The sequence below is a fragment of the Notothenia rossii genome (assembly GCF_949606895.1).
Source record: "Notothenia rossii genome assembly, chromosome: 9".
NCBI lineage: Eukaryota > Metazoa > Chordata > Actinopteri > Perciformes > Nototheniidae > Notothenia > Notothenia rossii.
Window position 1 is genome coordinate 42,674,873 of NC_136907.1, and position 17,935 is coordinate 42,692,807.

At 40.2% G+C, this 17,935-nt stretch overlaps 1 protein-coding gene and 1 long non-coding RNA gene across 2 annotated transcripts in view; one reads left to right on the forward strand and one right to left on the reverse strand.

The window, feature by feature from the left end:
- Window positions 1–2,438: 2,438 nt before the first annotated feature.
- LOC307020817 lies at window positions 2,439–9,455 on the reverse strand. Its single transcript, XR_013802987.1, has 3 exons — window positions 7,691–9,455; window positions 3,356–6,980; window positions 2,439–3,135 (listed from the first exon to the last, which is right to left on the reverse strand). It is a non-coding gene; the product is annotated as an uncharacterized lncRNA (long non-coding RNA).
- Window positions 9,456–9,581: 126 nt separating this feature from the next.
- Window positions 9,582–17,935, forward strand: part of tgs1 (trimethylguanosine synthase 1) — a 39,154-nt gene continuing 30,800 nt past the window's right edge. Inside the window, exons 1-8 of the mRNA XM_079652401.1 lie at window positions 9,582–9,838; window positions 10,241–10,305; window positions 11,839–11,969; window positions 12,086–12,167; window positions 12,461–12,529; window positions 13,332–13,856; window positions 14,174–14,297; window positions 17,124–17,210. Coding sequence (XP_079508527.1) covers window positions 9,729–9,838; window positions 10,241–10,305; window positions 11,839–11,969; window positions 12,086–12,167; window positions 12,461–12,529; window positions 13,332–13,856; window positions 14,174–14,297; window positions 17,124–17,210 — 1,193 coding nt within the window. The 5' untranslated portion in view covers window positions 9,582–9,728. The remainder of the gene's footprint in view (window positions 9,839–10,240; window positions 10,306–11,838; window positions 11,970–12,085; window positions 12,168–12,460; window positions 12,530–13,331; window positions 13,857–14,173; window positions 14,298–17,123; window positions 17,211–17,935) is intronic.

Here is a 17,935-nt window from a genome sequence, read left to right on the forward strand (position 1 = left end):
GATGTTTGTCAAATTAAAAGAACATTTTGCAAGTCAAAAAAATAAAAATGTGTCGTAAAACTGTGAAGTTACAATTTTTTTTGTGTGAAACCGCTCAGTGAACTACAGGTCTCTGGTCTCGCACAATACGCGTCACCATCACAAAGATGGCTGTCACGTTAGTAAATTTCACCTGTTTCTTTCAGAATGAGGCGAAAAAGTATAAAACGAGGTGAAAATCACTACAAGTCTGGGCATGTTGAGAGCTGTACATACACGAAAGGGAGCGGTTCTGTAAGAGCCAGCATGCGGGACCGGCTTTACAAGGTTTCAGTGAGTAATATGAGTGCAATGTTTAAGGTTAATGTCAGCTAGCTAACAAGGTACACTAACGTGTTTTGTTTTAGAAACTAGTTTTCTCCTTAAGAACTTTGTGGTGTCTGTGTATGCTGTGGATAACATTAGTGTTCACAAGAACAAGATACACTCCCGTGTTTTGTTTTAGTTGCTCTTCAGATTGAAGCGGCCAGTTCTATATCGACTATATGTGTGATCTCCTTTTTACATCTCGTTGTGTCATTTGAGTTTATTTGCTGTGTGTGTAGATTCAAGGATTTTGGATCTTGTCCAGGGATGCAAACTTGTCACCTTTCGGCGAAATTCTCCGTTTTGAATCCAAAATAGGTCGTTTTTGTGATTCCTGTAGATCTGCAATAAAAATATTTTTGGGGTATGGGAGGGGGTCTGGGACCCGGATTAATGTGCGGCCGCGAGCTTTTTTTATATATATTATAATGAAGCGCGAGCTGTGTGCTCGAGTCTTCCTGCCTGTCGGCTCTGCTCATGATGTATAATAAGCCTCTGCTGCTCGGCGATGATGGTCTAGCTTCAGCATTACCTACGGTGCGTTCGTTAATATTAACTGTGCGTCCGGAGTCCCTGTGGCACAGACTGGACCGCTGGTGAACAGCTGTTAGAACGGGCCGTTCAGGTGTTCACAATAGAGCTCCCTGTCGGAGCGGCAGAGCGTGATGTGCACTGAAAAGTTTTTTTTTCCCGTCGCAATATTATCGTTGAGCTAGCTAACTAGCATACATTGTCACTATCTGCTAACGTTAGCTTTAGCCTTCGTTTTCTAATCGTTTTTTTCATAGGCTATAAACAGAGGTGGTATAAGTATATATCTTGTAATTGATTAAAATTAGAAGTACTCAGTTCTTGTACTTGAGTAAAAGTAGAAGTACCAGAGTGTAGGAATACTCTGTTACAGTAAAAGTCCTGCATTCCAAATGTTCCTCAAGTAAAAGTAGAAAAGTATTATTATCAAAATATAGTGAAAGTAGCGACAGTAAAAGTAGTCATTTTGCAGATTGGTCCATTTCAGAATAATATGATACGTTTTATAATGATTGATCATGAAAGTGTTCTCAAAGCTGGTAAAGGTGCAGCTAGTCTGAATGACTTTGTATACTGCAGGGTAGCTTTTGGATTTACTCCAGGTGGAACTAAAGTCTGATTTAACACTTGATTATATTTCACATCATTCATCCACATCTGTAAAGTAACTAAAGGTATTACATACATGTAGTGGAGTAAAAGTACACCATTTACCTCTGAACTGTAGTGGAGTAGAAGTACAAAGTAGCAAAACATTGAAATACTTAAGTAAAGTACAAGTATCTCAAAATTGTGCCCAAGTATAGTACTTGTTGAGTTTATGAACTTAGTTACTTTACACCAGTGGCTATAAAGATAGAAAGACTAAGCCTTGCACAGAGGCCTGAAAATACATTTTCAAAATGCTCAACAGTGCTGCCAAAATTATAAACTGACTGCTACACAATTAAAATAAATGCTTTTTATATATTTCTATTAGATGTGACTCTATGGCGTTTCTGTTAATATTAACACTGCTGCTTTAGTTGTTCTGACTGCTAAAATCCTCTGTTATTCCTCATTTTAAAGCCGATATTCTGTGGGGTCAGGGGGCTCGGATCCTTGTCACCTTTTTCATACCTGATGAGTTTGCATCCCTGTTGTCAATTTGTTTGGTTATCTAGGCACAGCTGTGTGTGACTCCCTCTGGTACACTGGTATGTGTTTTCCTAATGTAGAGAGCATTGATTAATTAATAAACTACACACTGACTCTAGATCCTGACCAAATCCTTATTTTTTGATCAAATGTTTTTCAAAAAAATGTATTGTATATTATATAACAGCTGCAAATCACAGACCGGAGTCTCTGCTACTGTGGACCACGAAGGAGGGGATCATCATCCCCATCCCCAAAGACCCTGCATGGCATGGAAATCTCCTCCTCCTGGAACAATTCTACACCCAGCATATGCTCCCTGTGTTGGCCAGTAGAGAGGAGGACATTTAAATAAACATACTCTTAACACCCTCGGACTCTGCGTTGTGTTTCGTATGTGTGATGGGGTGTTATGCAGAGGGGAGGAAAACAGGACACAGCAGATTGGGATTGTGGTGGAGATGCTGAGCAGTTATTTAATTGTTGCGTGTAATTATTATTATACTGTGTGCTTCTTAGTTATTCCATCTTTTGCTGTAACATGGATCTGTATGTAACTCTATATTTAATTGTTATCTACCACACTTCCTTCTACATCATACAACATCATTATACATGATGGTGTATATAGGATATGTATTTATTTGTATACATATCTAAATTGTATAATTTTATTTTTCGTATTTGGGATTTCTCTTTTGTCCACTCAAATACACTTGGCCCTTTCTCTTTTCCATGTGGAAAATGGCAGCTGCATATTCTGCTTTTCTCATCTGCTCATCTACGATGAGAAAATTATATAATTAATTACTAATAATCATTTAAACCTGTTATTACCAATATTTCACAAATTCTTCATGTAAACTTAAGAGCACAGCTGTATGTTGAGTATGTCAGCTTTGCTTGGTTCATCTTACTGGGGGGGGGGGGCTGCTACATGGATGTCGGTGCAGTCCACAATAATTTTGCAGCTGAAGGCAGAATGAATTTATTATTGACTCAGAATGAAGCACAACTTCATGTCATACAATACATTGACTTTATTTGTAATTGTGTAAAAAAAATATGAGCATTGATTAGCAAGCAGGACCTGGCAGGAACAGAGAATGGTGATGGATGGAGCTGGGAAGAGAGAAGAATAAAGAAAACAGATCAACTTTATTATCGGATATTAAAAATTCAATTTCAAAACAAGTTGCCGCTCCTACAGTTTTCTAGTGTGTAAAGATGATTTCACATGACCAATGCAAAATATCACACTCAATACATGTGTGTCTCTGAGGGGTGCATTGTGCCTTTGATGTATATAAATAATATACCATAACCAAATACTATTACGTACAGTGGAAATCAGGTTACCAGAGCAGGTCAGACCAGTGTGCATGTTCCTCAGGGTCTCAGCAGTTACAGGTGAGGTAAAGAAAATAAAAGAGAAAAAGGTCAGTAACAACACTTTAAAGTAACAACACTGAATAATTATCTCTTTTAATAATTTTCTCTCAGTAATCACTCAACTACTGTCTTTCCAACAAACAGATTGACTCACTCTCACTATCATCACAATGAAACACGTCCAGAAGAATGTCATGCAAAGCTGCCTGCCTTCCTTCCTTCGACTCTCCCTGAACTGCCTGATCTTTTAATGGTCAATGTTAACCATTTGTGCAGATAGCATTAAGTAGAAAAGATCGCTGATACTAATGTGGCGTTAGCCTACCTCCCGCCCCCTTAGCACCTGGTGGAGGGGGCGATAGGCTACTCTTCAAATGTTTCACAAAATACTTACCATCATGACTACTCTTACTGTTTAACATTTTGGTTTACTTCATGTTAAGGCTAATACAAATGACAAGGCTAAGTAATGTAATATAATGCTAACTAACATGCTCGCTACTAGCTAGGTAGCTAACTTGACTATGTTCCATGCAAAACATGTATATTACCTGATATGTTTGGTCCAACGACTCCTGGTCCTTTCATCAGACGGGAAGCGATAGAACGAGCAAGTGGTATGATCTCTTTTGTGATTACAACCTCGTACAAAGCACACAGGCATCTTGTAAAAGTGAATTTATTGGAGCAATCTCTTATATTTATTGGAGGGAATAAATCAGTCTTCTTCTTCCTCTTTGCTTTGCGAATCACAACCAGTCTTGGAGCATTATCGCCTATGACATCACTTACGCGACCCAGAATGCATTTGGGATTTGTAGTCTTTCTAGTTGCGTATTATTCATAGTCTTATATTTCAGCATTTTTACGACAAACTGTGACTTTTTTTGCATGGAAATGATTGTTTAAGATTGACAAACATCATATGTGTCATTCGTGGCACAATTCAAACGGGATCAAAAGATAACTTTTCTCTCTCCATTGACTTCAATGTATAATTTTCCGCTTCCGGGGTCCCATGGAGGCTCCCGGAAGGGGAGGGACTTCGCCTCTCTATAGAGAACCGCAGTGACGCGTCGTAAAACCCGGAAGTAAACTTCTTCCGGTTCCTTCTTGAAAAACCAATGCAAATTCTCCATAGGATTTTGGAAAATAGCTCGAAATAAGGTCTGTGGTTGACACACATTTAAGAGAGGGATCACGTTTTGTTCAGCCGGATAATCTCCACATGTCAACCCTACTTTTATAATTTCTGAATCATAAATCTAGTCGCCAAAAGCGAAATGCTAACGTTATGCTATAAACGAACTACAAGCCAGTACAGCAGCAGGGTCGCACGACTTCAACGTCACGCCAACTTAAGATCGTTTCAACTGACTTGCACTGAAACTGCACTTTGAACACTTTAAATTAAATATATTAACATTTTAAACTGTATACCCCGGTTATCTAGGCCCTTTTGGTTTTGTTTAATGTATACCACGTTTATCTAGGCCCTTTTTGTTTTGTTTTATGTATACATGTCACACTGTGGGAAACGATATTTCGATATTTCTGGATGTATAACACATGTGGAAGTTTTGACAATAAAGCTGAATTTGACTTTCGCATGCTTGCATATTTTAACAAAGCTTTTCATTTTAGCCACACTGAATTTAACTAGAAGTCATGGCTGTGTCAATTACCAGTCTGATATCGTTTTACAAAGATGACAAGAAGAGTGTAGACAGAGGAGAGAACCACTACAAGTCAGGACACGTAACAGTGCAGCCTAGATGAAGGTGTGCTTACCGGTGTTGTCAGGGCTAGCATGAGGGAAAAGGTTTATAGTGTCGGTGAGTAGTGATAGCAAGAGTACCGTTAACCTCGAGTTAATTTATTCACATTAATTCCCATCAACAAAGCAATTGTATGTGTCACATGAAATCTTTATTAGGCAAGGCAAGGCAAGTTTATTTATATAGCACTTTTCAACACAAGGCAATTCAAAGTGCTTTACAAAAAATGAAAGACATTAAGAAAATGGCATTTAAAATCAGTCATTAAAAAGAAAAGCTAATAAAAGAAACATTAAAAGAAAAAATACATGGATAAAAGTTACAGTGCAGTCTAAGATATGAATAGTTCAATTAAAAGCAGCGACAAAAAGAAAATTCTTCAGCCTGGATTTAAAAGTAGTAAGAGTTGCAGCTGACCTGCAGGTTTCTGGGAGTTTGTTCCAGATATTTGGAGCATAATAACTGAATGCTGCTTCTCCATGTTTAGTTCTGACTCTGGGGACAGAAAGCTGACCAGTCCCTGAAGACCTGAGAGATCTGGATGGTTCATAATTTAGCAGGAGGTCAGAAATGTATTTTGGGCCTAAACCATTCAGTGCTTTATAAACAGCAGCAGTATTTTTAAATCTATTCTTTGACACACAGGAAGCCAGTGTAAAGACTTCAGAACAGGAGTGATGTGATCCACTTTCTTAGTGTTAGTGAAGAACAAGAGTAAAGACTTCAGAACAGGAGTGATGTGATCCTCTTTCTTAGTGTTAGTGAGGACTCGAGCAGCGGTGTTCTGAATCAGCTGCAGCTTTCTAATAGATTTTTTAGTGAGACCTGTAAAGACACCATTGCAGTAGTCCAGTCTACTGAAGATAAAAGCATGGACACGTTTTTCCAAATCCTGCTGTGACATTAGTCTTTTAATCCTAGATATGTTCTTTAGGTGATAATAGGCTGATTTAGTAACTGTTTTAATGTGACTGTTGAAACCAATAACTAATTTAACCCGCTCACAAGAGAGCCCACCTCCGAAGATAGTGACTGGCTGAGGGACAGACTCGGGGACAGGTTTTCAGGAATTTCTTGGCTTCTCTCCCCCGAGCCAGAAGAGGAACACTGCAGCTTGGAAACACTTACTGTTCCTGAAATTATCAAATCCGTTGGGCATCAGGGACCTGAGGCAATTGTGGCAAGCATGGCATTGTCTGAGGAGCAACAGAGGGCAATTCAGGTGGTTACCACTGGTCAGCGAACCAACCCAAACTGGCATTTGTTCAGGAAAGGAAGGTTGACTGCCAGCAACTTTGGAGCTGTCCTGAGGTCAAAGCGTGTGACTGCTTCCTTTATTGCCAGGGTGCGAGGGCAACAACAGGCCCCTTGATGGTGTTTTGTCTGTACAGTGGGGGACTATGAATGAATGTGAGGGCGTCAGGGCATTCACCACTGCAACCCAGATGCAGGACCATGAGTCAGATTTGTGGCTCTCCCTATCAGGATTGTTGGGGGCATCTCCAGATGGTCTGGTAGGGTCTTCCGCTGTGCTGGAGGTAAAGTGTCCCAACGGAGCCAGGGAAATGACAATTAGTGAAGCATTGCAAATCAAGGGCTTCTGTGTCAGTAAAGAAGGAGAAACATTCAGCCAGCGTGATGAACATCCTTACTGGCACCAAGTGCAAGGTCAGCTTCACCTCACTGCAAGAAAGAAGAAGAAATAAAAAAATTGTGAATTTTTTTTAATTTACATTTACCGGTACTCGCCTTTGCAATGTTGTGGTTTTTAGAGTGTTAGGTTTCCTGTCAGCTCGTCTGTTGGGAAGATATAAAATATTAGTTTCATGGAAGTCACACCGTCACATATAAGAGCATTAAGACATACAGTACATAGGCTAAAACAAAACATCTAAAGATATAACCTTGCACTTCGATAAGTCTCGGGAACATTTTCACTATTTTGACATTTTTATAGATGAAAATTGAACTAAAGAAATAAATGGTAGATTAATCCATATTGAAAATAGGTGTCAGCTGCTACACTAATTATAACAGTTATATTTCTTAATTAATTAAGATAAGATATTACTGTATTGATCCCAATTTGGGAAATGTTTGTGTTGCAGCAGCATAAAAAGAAAAACAAAATATAAGTTATTATATATACAAAAGTATGTGAGGGGTGGAATATTAAATTGAATATAAATGTAAAATGTACATGTGATTTTACGTCCAAGAGAAGCTATGGAGCCGAGAGTTCTCTGCCAGCCAGAGGTGATTTGTTATTAGTCCAATATGTCAAACTGATTTCCCTGACTACAATCTTTAGTTACATGGTGAAACGTTATGCTGCTTGTACTAATTAGACTTATCATATAAGCCACGCAGGTTTTAATAGGATGTATGTATGTATCTTTACGTATGTTGCGGTCTTTTAAGCAGCGCCATCTCTAAAACGGCGATACAGTCACTACCCCTCATTTACATTTCACCGTGACATGGACAAAAATGTAACGTCAGCTTACCTCATGACACGAATCCAGACTCTCCTTTGGAAAACATTGGCCGGGAAACGATAGAACAAGCACGTTTCATGCGAAGACCTGTGGCTGCAACCCGGAGCAAAGAAACAAACCATTGCGTAGCTAACTAGTAGCGCTAGCTTTAGCTAACGTTAGCTAACGAAACGAACTGCAGAGTAAAATTGGAAAACACTGGTAATTAATTATTCTATAATTTGTAAAACTACGGTGTTAAAAACGACAATTTCAAAAATGCAGATTCTAATGGTCAGATATAGATATACAGATACTAAAGATATGCAGGTACTTGCTTTCAAGAAGGACACAGGGGAAAACAAATTTAGCGGGAGTGTTTACGTGTTCGGCGTAATGACGTAAAACGGCCTCGACAATTTATGTAGTCCTATTCAGCCACTCGGTAACAACCATCTTTTTTCAGACACGTAAACTCTTCAAAAATCCCCAGTGGGGTCACTGCTGATGTATTTAATGTCGTAGAACAAAACGTGACTTATCTCTTAAAGTTGTGTCAACCACAGACCTTATTTCGAGCTATTTTCCAAAACCCTATGGAAAAAATGCGTTGCTTTTTGAGGAAGGAACCGGAAGTGCTAAAAATGCTAACTTACTTCCTGGTTTTACGACGCGTCACTGCGGTTCTCTATACTGGACCGATAGATCAGTTCCGCTCAACAGCAACACAACAGATAAAAGTAAAAGTGCAAATACTAAAAATATGTAAAAAAATGTACTGAAAGAGTGGGGGTTTGAATACAATACACTATTCAAAAATTCAACATGACACAAAATGAACACACACATACATTAATTAAAGAGCAACAAAGTTGATGAAAATGTGATCAAATATGATTGCATCGATCCCTACTCATACTTGCACAACTAAAAAACTAAATACATGTAGTCTATATATATTAATCCAACGATACAGTCGTTACAGTAATTACAAGTAAATGATCTACATAAATGAGCCAAATTAAATGTATTTGTTGTGTTCTTGATAACTAAAAACACAAGTTCTGAATCAGCAAGTGTAGTAGGCCTACAGTAAATTGTTGATAGGCCTACGCCTTAGATGCACGAGTGACTGGACCCTACACTCATGGCACATGTTTGCATCACTTGCATAATATTTAGTATTATATTTTGGTTCACACTAGAAACATTTTATATTTAATTTTTCACTATATATAATTTTAGACATTTTTTTTATATTTTGAAAAAAAATGTTTTGAACATATTGATGCAAAGATATCCGCTATTCTGAGACCCTCACAGTATTCCGGTCCCTTTTCAAAACTCATCTCTTCTCCTCTTGCCTACTCATAGCCCACCCCCCATCAATCCATGCCGGTTGATCAAGTTTGATAGTCCTATACCCCCCACCCTAACCTTCCCTTATATTGTAAAGCGATTTTGAGTCCTTGAAAAGCCCTATAAAAATATGATGTATTGTTATTATTATTATTATTATTATTATTATTATTATTATTATTATAATTATTATACTGACAGGTATCAGATCTTGCTGTGTAAAATAATCCAAAACATGTTTTTTGAGGAATAGCTGGAATATGAAATGATACAAAAATGTAATTACAAAGATACTACAAGAAAACCACCTCACCGGGTCAAAAAATACCCACTTATCCATCTAAGGGTTAAAAGATTTGGGTTGTATTCAACATTTGGTATTTATAGGGCAGCAATATTTAGAGAACGTTACATTGTGTCTTACTCTTATTGTACAGATAACAGAATGACTACATTTGAGGAAAACCTATTAGTTTTCCTAATATCTTTTTTTTGTTCACAGAAGACACCAACAATGTGTTTTTCTGCATTTGTCTCTTTTATTCTGAAAATGCATGAGCGGAAGCCTCCATGTTGTCGCTGCCAGTCCTAGCGGAAGTTCGCTGAACGTGAGTGAGATGTTGCCATGCTGTTCTTGACACAGACTTGAAGAAACAGTTTGGACCTTATAAGCTCTTGCTGCTGTGTGTTAGAGAGTTGCTGAATCATTATGCTGGAGAGGAGCAGGGTGACGCTGCTCGCGGAGATCTTCTTCAGCAGGAAGCTGGAGGAGGAAGAGGAGGAGAGGATCCACTGCCTCTGCTCCAGAGCCTTCGTGCAGTAAGCATCCCACAGAGCCCTGCGTGTGTGTGTGTGTGTGTGTGTGTGTGTGTGTGTGTGTGTGTGTGTGTGTGTGTGTGTGTGTGTGTGTGTGTGTGTGTGTGTGTGTGTGTGTGTGTGTGTGTGTGTGTGTGTGTGTGTGTGTGTGTGTTCTCTCTGACTGTGTGGGTGTGTATGTGTGTGTTCTCTGACTGTGTGTATGTTCTCTGACTGTGTGTGTGTTCTCTGACTGTGTGTGACGTGTTTGTGTGTGTATTCTCTAACTGTGTGTGTGTGTGTGTGTGTGTGTGAGTGTGTGTGGGGGGGGGGTGTGGGGGTGTGGGGGTGTGTGTGTTCTCTGACGGTGTGTGTGTGTTCTCTGACGGTGTGTGTGTTCTCTGACCGTGTGTGTGTTCTCTACAGGGACCGGGAGCTGTACCGCTCTGACAACAGACTGCTCTCCTTTGATGTGACCAACACAGTCCAAGGTAACTAGTACAATTCTATGTTGAACTTTCAACACTAACACACACACATTCAGAATTGAGAGGAATTAAGTTAACAGTGATGCAAATTAGTCGCTTTTCGGCGCCTCCCGCTTTTCTAACGCTGATTTGGGTGACTTGTGTAATTCGTGGAGAACCGAAGAGTTTTCGTTTTGGGGGGGGGGGGGTCCGTCAGTCCGTCCGTCCGTCCGTCCGTCACTTCTCACTTCAAAAAAGAAGAAGAAATCTAGATCGCAAAATAATTAAACAAGCGAGTGCCAATTTTTCCTGGCCAAGGACAGGTTCGTTGAACACACCACGAGCGTAACGTGTCTTCACCATAGGTCTTCACGTGGTTATGTCTCGTGAGAAAGGAGTAACGGAGAGCATCGGAACGCCGCTCCTGCTCTTCAAATATTGCAGTACCATAAGGAGCCGTACACATGCCGCAGTGTTTGCGAGGCTGTGTCTTTAGTTGTAAGCACAGTGGCGATCTGTTGTTATTACCATCTGGTTAGCTAGCTATGCTAACTTATTTAAAGAGCTTGTCTACAACCAGGTGGAAGAGAGCTCTCTCCTGAGAGGCTCAAATAACCTCAGCTCAGTGAGGTTAAGGCACACCTTGATATGATCATTATAGTTAATAATGAGACATTAGAGACTCAATTATTAACAGGTATAAAATACTATGTGACAGTAACAAAAAAAAGTTGTTAAAAATAACAAGAATAGAGTTTGAAAGGGGAGTGATTTGTAAAATATCCCAAAAGAAAAGTCTGTCATTGTCAGATGGTATATTACGCGGTTTTTTTCTACTTCGAATAGTTCTCTCTTTTTTCACCATACCTGTGTTTGCATCACTGTAAGTAGAAAAAAGAGAACAAATATATTAGTATTTGAAAAGGCTGTATAAACAAATATATTATAAAAACATACTAAAAAGAAAAAAAAAGTAATATATAAGTATATAATAAGGGAAGTAAAACAAGATTGTGTCAATGTACACCATTTATTTTATAATCAGTTATAAAGAAGTAGCATTGAACAGAAATGTGCAAAAATATTTACATTAGATTTGATTAAACTGTATTGTTATTGCATGGATTAAAACAAAATCTAGTTTGCATCCAAGTAGAAAGTTCAAAGAGTAGTAAAGTGCATGAGGTTTCAATGGATTCACATAACAAACAATGTTGTAGTTTGGTACGGTGCAAATTTATAAAAACATATACATATAAGGTGCAGAGATTAAACATTAGATGATAATAATAAATAGTGATTACAGACATCATAAATGTGTCACAAGGAGTTAAAGGTCACAGAGTGTGGGGCGCTGTGGGTTGGAGCCCCATGACATTCAAAGGGGAGTGGTACTGTAGTTTGAGGATCATGGCTGGGGAGGGAGAGTGGGCCAGTCCTGAGTTTGAGAGTTCAAACTCAGGACTGGCCCACAAATATACAGAGGAAGGTGCAAGCTTTACAGTGTCTACGGGGGTGGATTCAGAAGTTGTGAAAACATTACCCCTCACCTCACAGAGGCAGATGATGGAGAGGAGGAGGAGGAGGAGGAGGAGGAGGAGGAGGAGGAGGACGATGAAGAGGCTCAGCTGATGGCAAACATGGGTCTGCCCCTTGCCTTTGGAAGCTCCTCTAAACAGAGGAAAGGGGTGAGTCACCTGACACCTTCCCTTTAGCACCCAGTCTGTGTAGCTCTTTTTATTGTCTAACTGACTTTGATGGGCACTTCCTACTGCTAAATGAGCCTGTTGTGGTCATGTGACAGGGGAGGAGGTCCAACAGGAAGCCTGCCACATGTAGGGAAGAATCCACTGAAGAGGAGGGAGATCTACAAGTTAACAACAAAGGTAAGATGCGACGGTTGATTGTACTTATTAATATACATAAATATAAACAGGGCAGGTTACTGAGGCCAGCAGGATGGTTTAATCCAAAGTAAATAGTAAAGAAATACACTGAGCCGGTTCCTCCCAGTGATTGGATCATATGCATCAGTTTATTACATTTATTTCATAAAGTAACACTTTTGTCTATTCATGAAACAAGTATTTGTTATACTTTTATTGTTTTCATTAATATTTAATAACAACATAATAATAGATGACCTTTACGTTGACTTACCTTTTGATTTCTGACGCAGTGGCAGTGTGTGATTCAATGAAGGAAACCACTGAAGAGACCCAGGCTGCCGGCTGGGAAACATACTGGGGTATGGAGGAGGAAATCACACATGCACCATGACACTCAACATAGCATTTGATGTTTTTCCCTATTTTTTTTGTAATACATTTCCAATTTCCTTGTGTGTGTGTGTGTGTGTGTGTGTGTGTGTGTGTGTGTGTGTGTGTGTGTGTGTGTGTGTGTGTGTGTGTGTGTGTGTGTGTGTGTGTGTGTGTGTGTGTGTGTGTGTGTGTGTGTGTGTGTGTGTGTGTGTGTGTGTGTGTGTGTGTGTGTGTGTGTGTGTGTGTGTGTGTGTGTGTGTGTGTGTGTGTGTGTGTGTGTGTGTGTGTGTGTGTGTGATCAGTACACTTATATGTAAAGCTAACATGTATGTGATTTAGTCTCTTGCTTTGCATCATTAACACACCCACGCCCCTGCAGACTTGCACTTCTTATGTCAATTATCTGACAGTTTCACATGCTGCTCTCATGTCTGATTAAACACCATTTTCAAAAACTTGTGACCAGATTTACATTTTTCATCACCACTTTTGACTATTTGTGTAGGCCCATTAAATAACAAACAAATACATATCAATTCAATTCAAGATTATTTTACAAAGAAAGGATAACGACCAAAGTCTAATTATGCAGGAAACTAGCTTTTTCAAGGGTTTCATGCACAGTTTGCTCAGTGGTCATGGAGGTCGCTACATGTTGTGTGGCCTATGAATGGAGCACGGGTCACTTGACACCAGGTGTTTGTATTGGGGATAAAGAGGAGTGAGAGCAAACCATTTACTACCTCACATATTAAATATTGCTTCTCTATTTTGATTTATTTCCTGTAGCTGAACAGGGTGAAGCTCTGCTGTGGAGCAGCTGGTTGGAGAAGCTTCCAGAGACTGACCCAGGATCAGGGACTGCTCCTTGGGATGACCCTCACTCTAAAGATGCCTGGGACACACACGCTGCAGAGACATACTACTCATACTGGGACCAGTACTCATACTGGGAAGCACATGGCTGGAGTGCAGAGCAGCCTGCCTGGGAGGGGAACACTGGGGGAGACACATCAGGGGGGGTGGGGGTCACAGAGACAGAGGGAGGGATGGATGGACAGACTGAGGACCAGCAGAGAGCAGAGGAAGAGGAGGCTCTTTGTGATGACGCTGAGGGTTTAAAGGATCTGTTTGCTCACAGCCGCACGTTAGGTGTGAGATCAGTGAGTGACTCAGAGGCGGAGTGTGTGAGTGTGGGTGACATCAGACAGCAGTCAGAGAGAGAGCTCTGTGTCTCTGATCGTCCTTCTGATGGGGGGAGTGATCACAGGAGACATGCTGCCTCCTCACAGGGACACACTGCTCAACAAACAGGTAACACATGAATATACACACAGTATGTGTGTTTCAAGGCTGCACAATTTTTCAAAATGTTCAATGTTCAAACTGCAGAAAGCACAATCTTGTCAAGGGATTAATACCACATTTGGCTTCAACCCTGATTATACAATTTATTTGTATATTATTATTTTTATTTCTTACTATTGTTTTAGTTTTTAATTGATACATTTAGTAAATACATTTCAGAATTAGTGTCACATATTAGGGTTGTAGCGAGGGTTTTGGAAAAATGCTAATTAAATAAATGTGTATGATGTGTTCTGGTAATATCTGGTACGTTTTTGACTCAGATTCCCAGCATGCCCCTGGCGGCGCTGACAGACAGAGTGGCAACAGGAAAGCAACGTCAAATGGAGAAGATGATGATGAACATCACAAACCCCCAGGAGGAGGAGGGGCTGAGGTCAAACGCAGGTGAGATTCTGCTGTATTTTTGGTGTTTGGGGAGAACTGTATGAAAAGAGGGACCTTTACCCTAGCACACTGTTCAAACCCTGGCCAAATGGTACAGATGACCTCAGTTAATAGTTGAAAATAAACAACTGTGGTTGCAATTGGCAGGAGGAAAGCTAGTTAACGTTATCCTCTCAGAGGACTCTCAGTTCACACGCAAATGTACTCGGATCACCTTCACCTCTACAAGAACGCGCTTTCCAATGCCAAATCCTCTTATTACTCCAACCTCATCAGCACTAGTAACAACAGAGTTCTTTTCTCCACAGTCAGTCACCTACTTCAGCCTCCTCAAACCCTCCCTCCAGATATATTTCCATTGACCAATGTACTGACTTTCTGCAATTTTTTCACTCCAAAATTAACACCATTAGGCCTGTCGCGATAATCGATAAATTGACTTATCGTACGATAAATAAAAATGGACTCGATAACTTTTCTGAGCTCGATAAATTGCCGTTTACATGCGTGTTTGTTTACATAAGGATGTGACCAGCATTTTAGCTAGGAGCGCTGTGGCTGCCAGACGAGCTGTGGCTGCCGGCCATGCGCGCTGTGAGGGGCGGGGCTGACACACAGCCAGGTCAGGACACTGTGTGCACGTACAGCAGCGTAGCAGCCAAATTAATAATATAGCGACAAGCGGGACACAACCTGTGACTTACTCGCGGGGATTTTAAAGTGAAATGGAATTGGTTACAAAACGTACACATCTCGATTCTCCGGTGTGGCAGTATTTTGGATTCAAGCCAAATCAACGAGGCCAACCTACGGACTTGAATGAGCCGGGCGGTGTGTCGCATTTGTTTAAAAAAGATAGCGACAAAAGCAGGCAATACCACGCATTTTAAACTACACCTAAAACACAACCACTCCATTCCGTTTTCCCAGCTGGTAGCAAACACGGCAGCTGGAGATGGAGAACCCCCACCTTCCTGACAGTTTACAATCAAAGATGCATTTGCCCGACAATGCAAACATGTTGGTGTTCCTTGCTCGAAAACTTCGAAAAATAGATTTGGATATGGCCTGTTGAGGCATCTGGGTCTTTGTATGGACAGTGGACTGTACACATGACTGTTGTTTTAAGGAGATTTTTTTTGCTTTTGAGATAATGTGTGCTCATATTGATTTATTTATATATATATTTATATATTTATATATATATATCTATATCTATCTATCTATATAGAGATGGATAGATAGATGGATTGAGAGCTCTGTTTTCCAGCCTGAGTCTATTTAATTTATTGTTTTGGTTGTGTGTGATTTTCTTTTTATTTATTATATATCATTTATATATTTTAATATTATTTCACATTTCATTTGCAATGTTGAATGTTCAATAAAAAGTTCTGTTTGAAAGGATGTACTAGAATTATTATGATATATTATCATTATGTCAGTGGTCTTAAATGGTGCTACAATGGTGCCGACAATATTATCGTTTATCGCAATAATTTCCAGGAACATTTATCGTCCAACAAAATTATTTATCGTGACAGGCCTAAACACCATTCACCTAGAGCTGGCCTGAGCATGCACCTCCTCAAGTGATCCACCCTGGATGGCTACCACTCCCTCTCATTCGCACCACACATAAAAAACATCACCCAGCCTTCTTTCATCTTCGGAACATCTCCAGACTCCGCTCATCTCTGTCCCAACCCAGCACTGAAATCCTGGTCTACTCATTCGTCACATCCCGGATTGATTACTGCAATGCACTTCTTACTGGCCTTCCCATCAAGCACCTCAATAGACTGCAAATAATCCAGAACTCTGCTGCCCGGATCATCGCCCGCATCAACTCATCTGACCACATCACTCCCATTCTCACTCAGCTACACTGGCTTCCTGCAAAAACCTTCTACTTATATATAAAGCTCTCCATAACCTTGCCCCCATCTACATCACCGACCTCCTTCAGGAGTACACCCCATCCCGCATCCTCCGCTCTTCCTCCGTAGGACTTCTCACCGTCCCAAGCTCTCGCCTCAAAACCATAGGTGCTCGAGCTTTCAGCTGCTCGGCTCCCAGACTCTGGAACTCCCTGCCACTACACATCCGACAGTCCGATTCCATAACAACATTCAAAACCCAACTCAAAACCCACCTGTTCAAACTGGCATTTTCTTTATAAACTGTACCCTGTGTCCTTTTGTGTCCTTCTACAGTATAGTCCATTTCCTGTTGTTTGCCTTGTCTTACCCCGGCTGATAATTCACTTCAGTAAATCCACTGTTTTAATTGTTCCCTATATTGCCCCTATGCCATGTAAGGTATCCTTGGGTGTTATGAAAGACGCCCCCCAAAATAAATGTATTATTATTATTATTATTATCCTTTTTCTAAAATCCAAGTGAGAAATAATATCGAGGCACACGTTTATTCATGAGAATACTTTGACCAATGGTAAAAAAAATTGATTGCTTAGACAGTCATGACTTCAAAGATAAATGAAATGTTGTCATATCACTCTAATGCTGGCAGTTTCATTCCAATTCCCACAAGATTTGAGCCTTTGCAGACCATTTACATGCACATAAAGCTATAGAGCACACTACAGGAAAGGGAAACACCAAAAAGCATAATAGGGCCACGTTTTCTGAAAGATTAAATACAAAGTGATTTACTGAAGCTACAAACCTTTTGTAAGAAGAAATGCAACACAATTACCATCCACGAGAAAGGGCTATCATGTGGGCCTAAACTGCTCATAGTCAAAAGATGCTGAGGTAAGATGTTATCATATGCACATTGTAAAGCATTATTTTCTGTTTACAGTCATGAACTGGATGTGGAGGAGAGCCCGAACCTGACCCCTGAGGAAGCCTGGAGTAAACTGGGCCTTAAACACAACCCTGAGCCTCTGTGAGTGTGACCCTCACACTTCTGTTCACACACACACTGCTCTTTAAAGCTGCTGTCATTCACACACCCTCTGGAAGTGTGTCAGCAGACAGTGTCCTGCAGCTGTCTGTTATCTGCAGACACACACTGATGTTTACAGATGGTTCATTGCATGTTGAGAACAGCTGCAGCTCTTTGACCTGTAGTTACAGGTGTTTTTTGGCTCTAATATTTTTTTTCACTGTAATATTTATGCAATCTTCATTCCTTGAATAGTAGTAGGAGCACTGTCTCTCTTTTTCTTCTCTCACCTCTTTATTTGAATCCTTTCCACTATTCACTTACAGTAAAAATACTATTGCATTAATAAATTAATTAATTTGGGCTGCATAAAATAAAATGTATTGTAAAAATACAGGAATAATAACAGAAAAATACATTCCAAATGTTGCACTTTAAAGTTAAATGCACCAAAATGAAGAGGCTAGGGGTTGGCAACCTTTTTGATATACGAATTTAAATGATTGGTTTAAACGGCAAAATAATAATGACGACCGTCCGTTCTGTGATTCTCCAGAACACACAGATGGCCAGTCCGCCCCTGTGTAGCATATTATTTTCGACGAGAGATCAGCAGATCGCCACTGGGCTTTCAACTAAAGAAGCAGCCACGCAAAAACTGCGGCATTTGTACAGCTCCTTATGGGTAGGCCTACTGCAATTTGTGAAGTGCCGGGGTGCTCCGG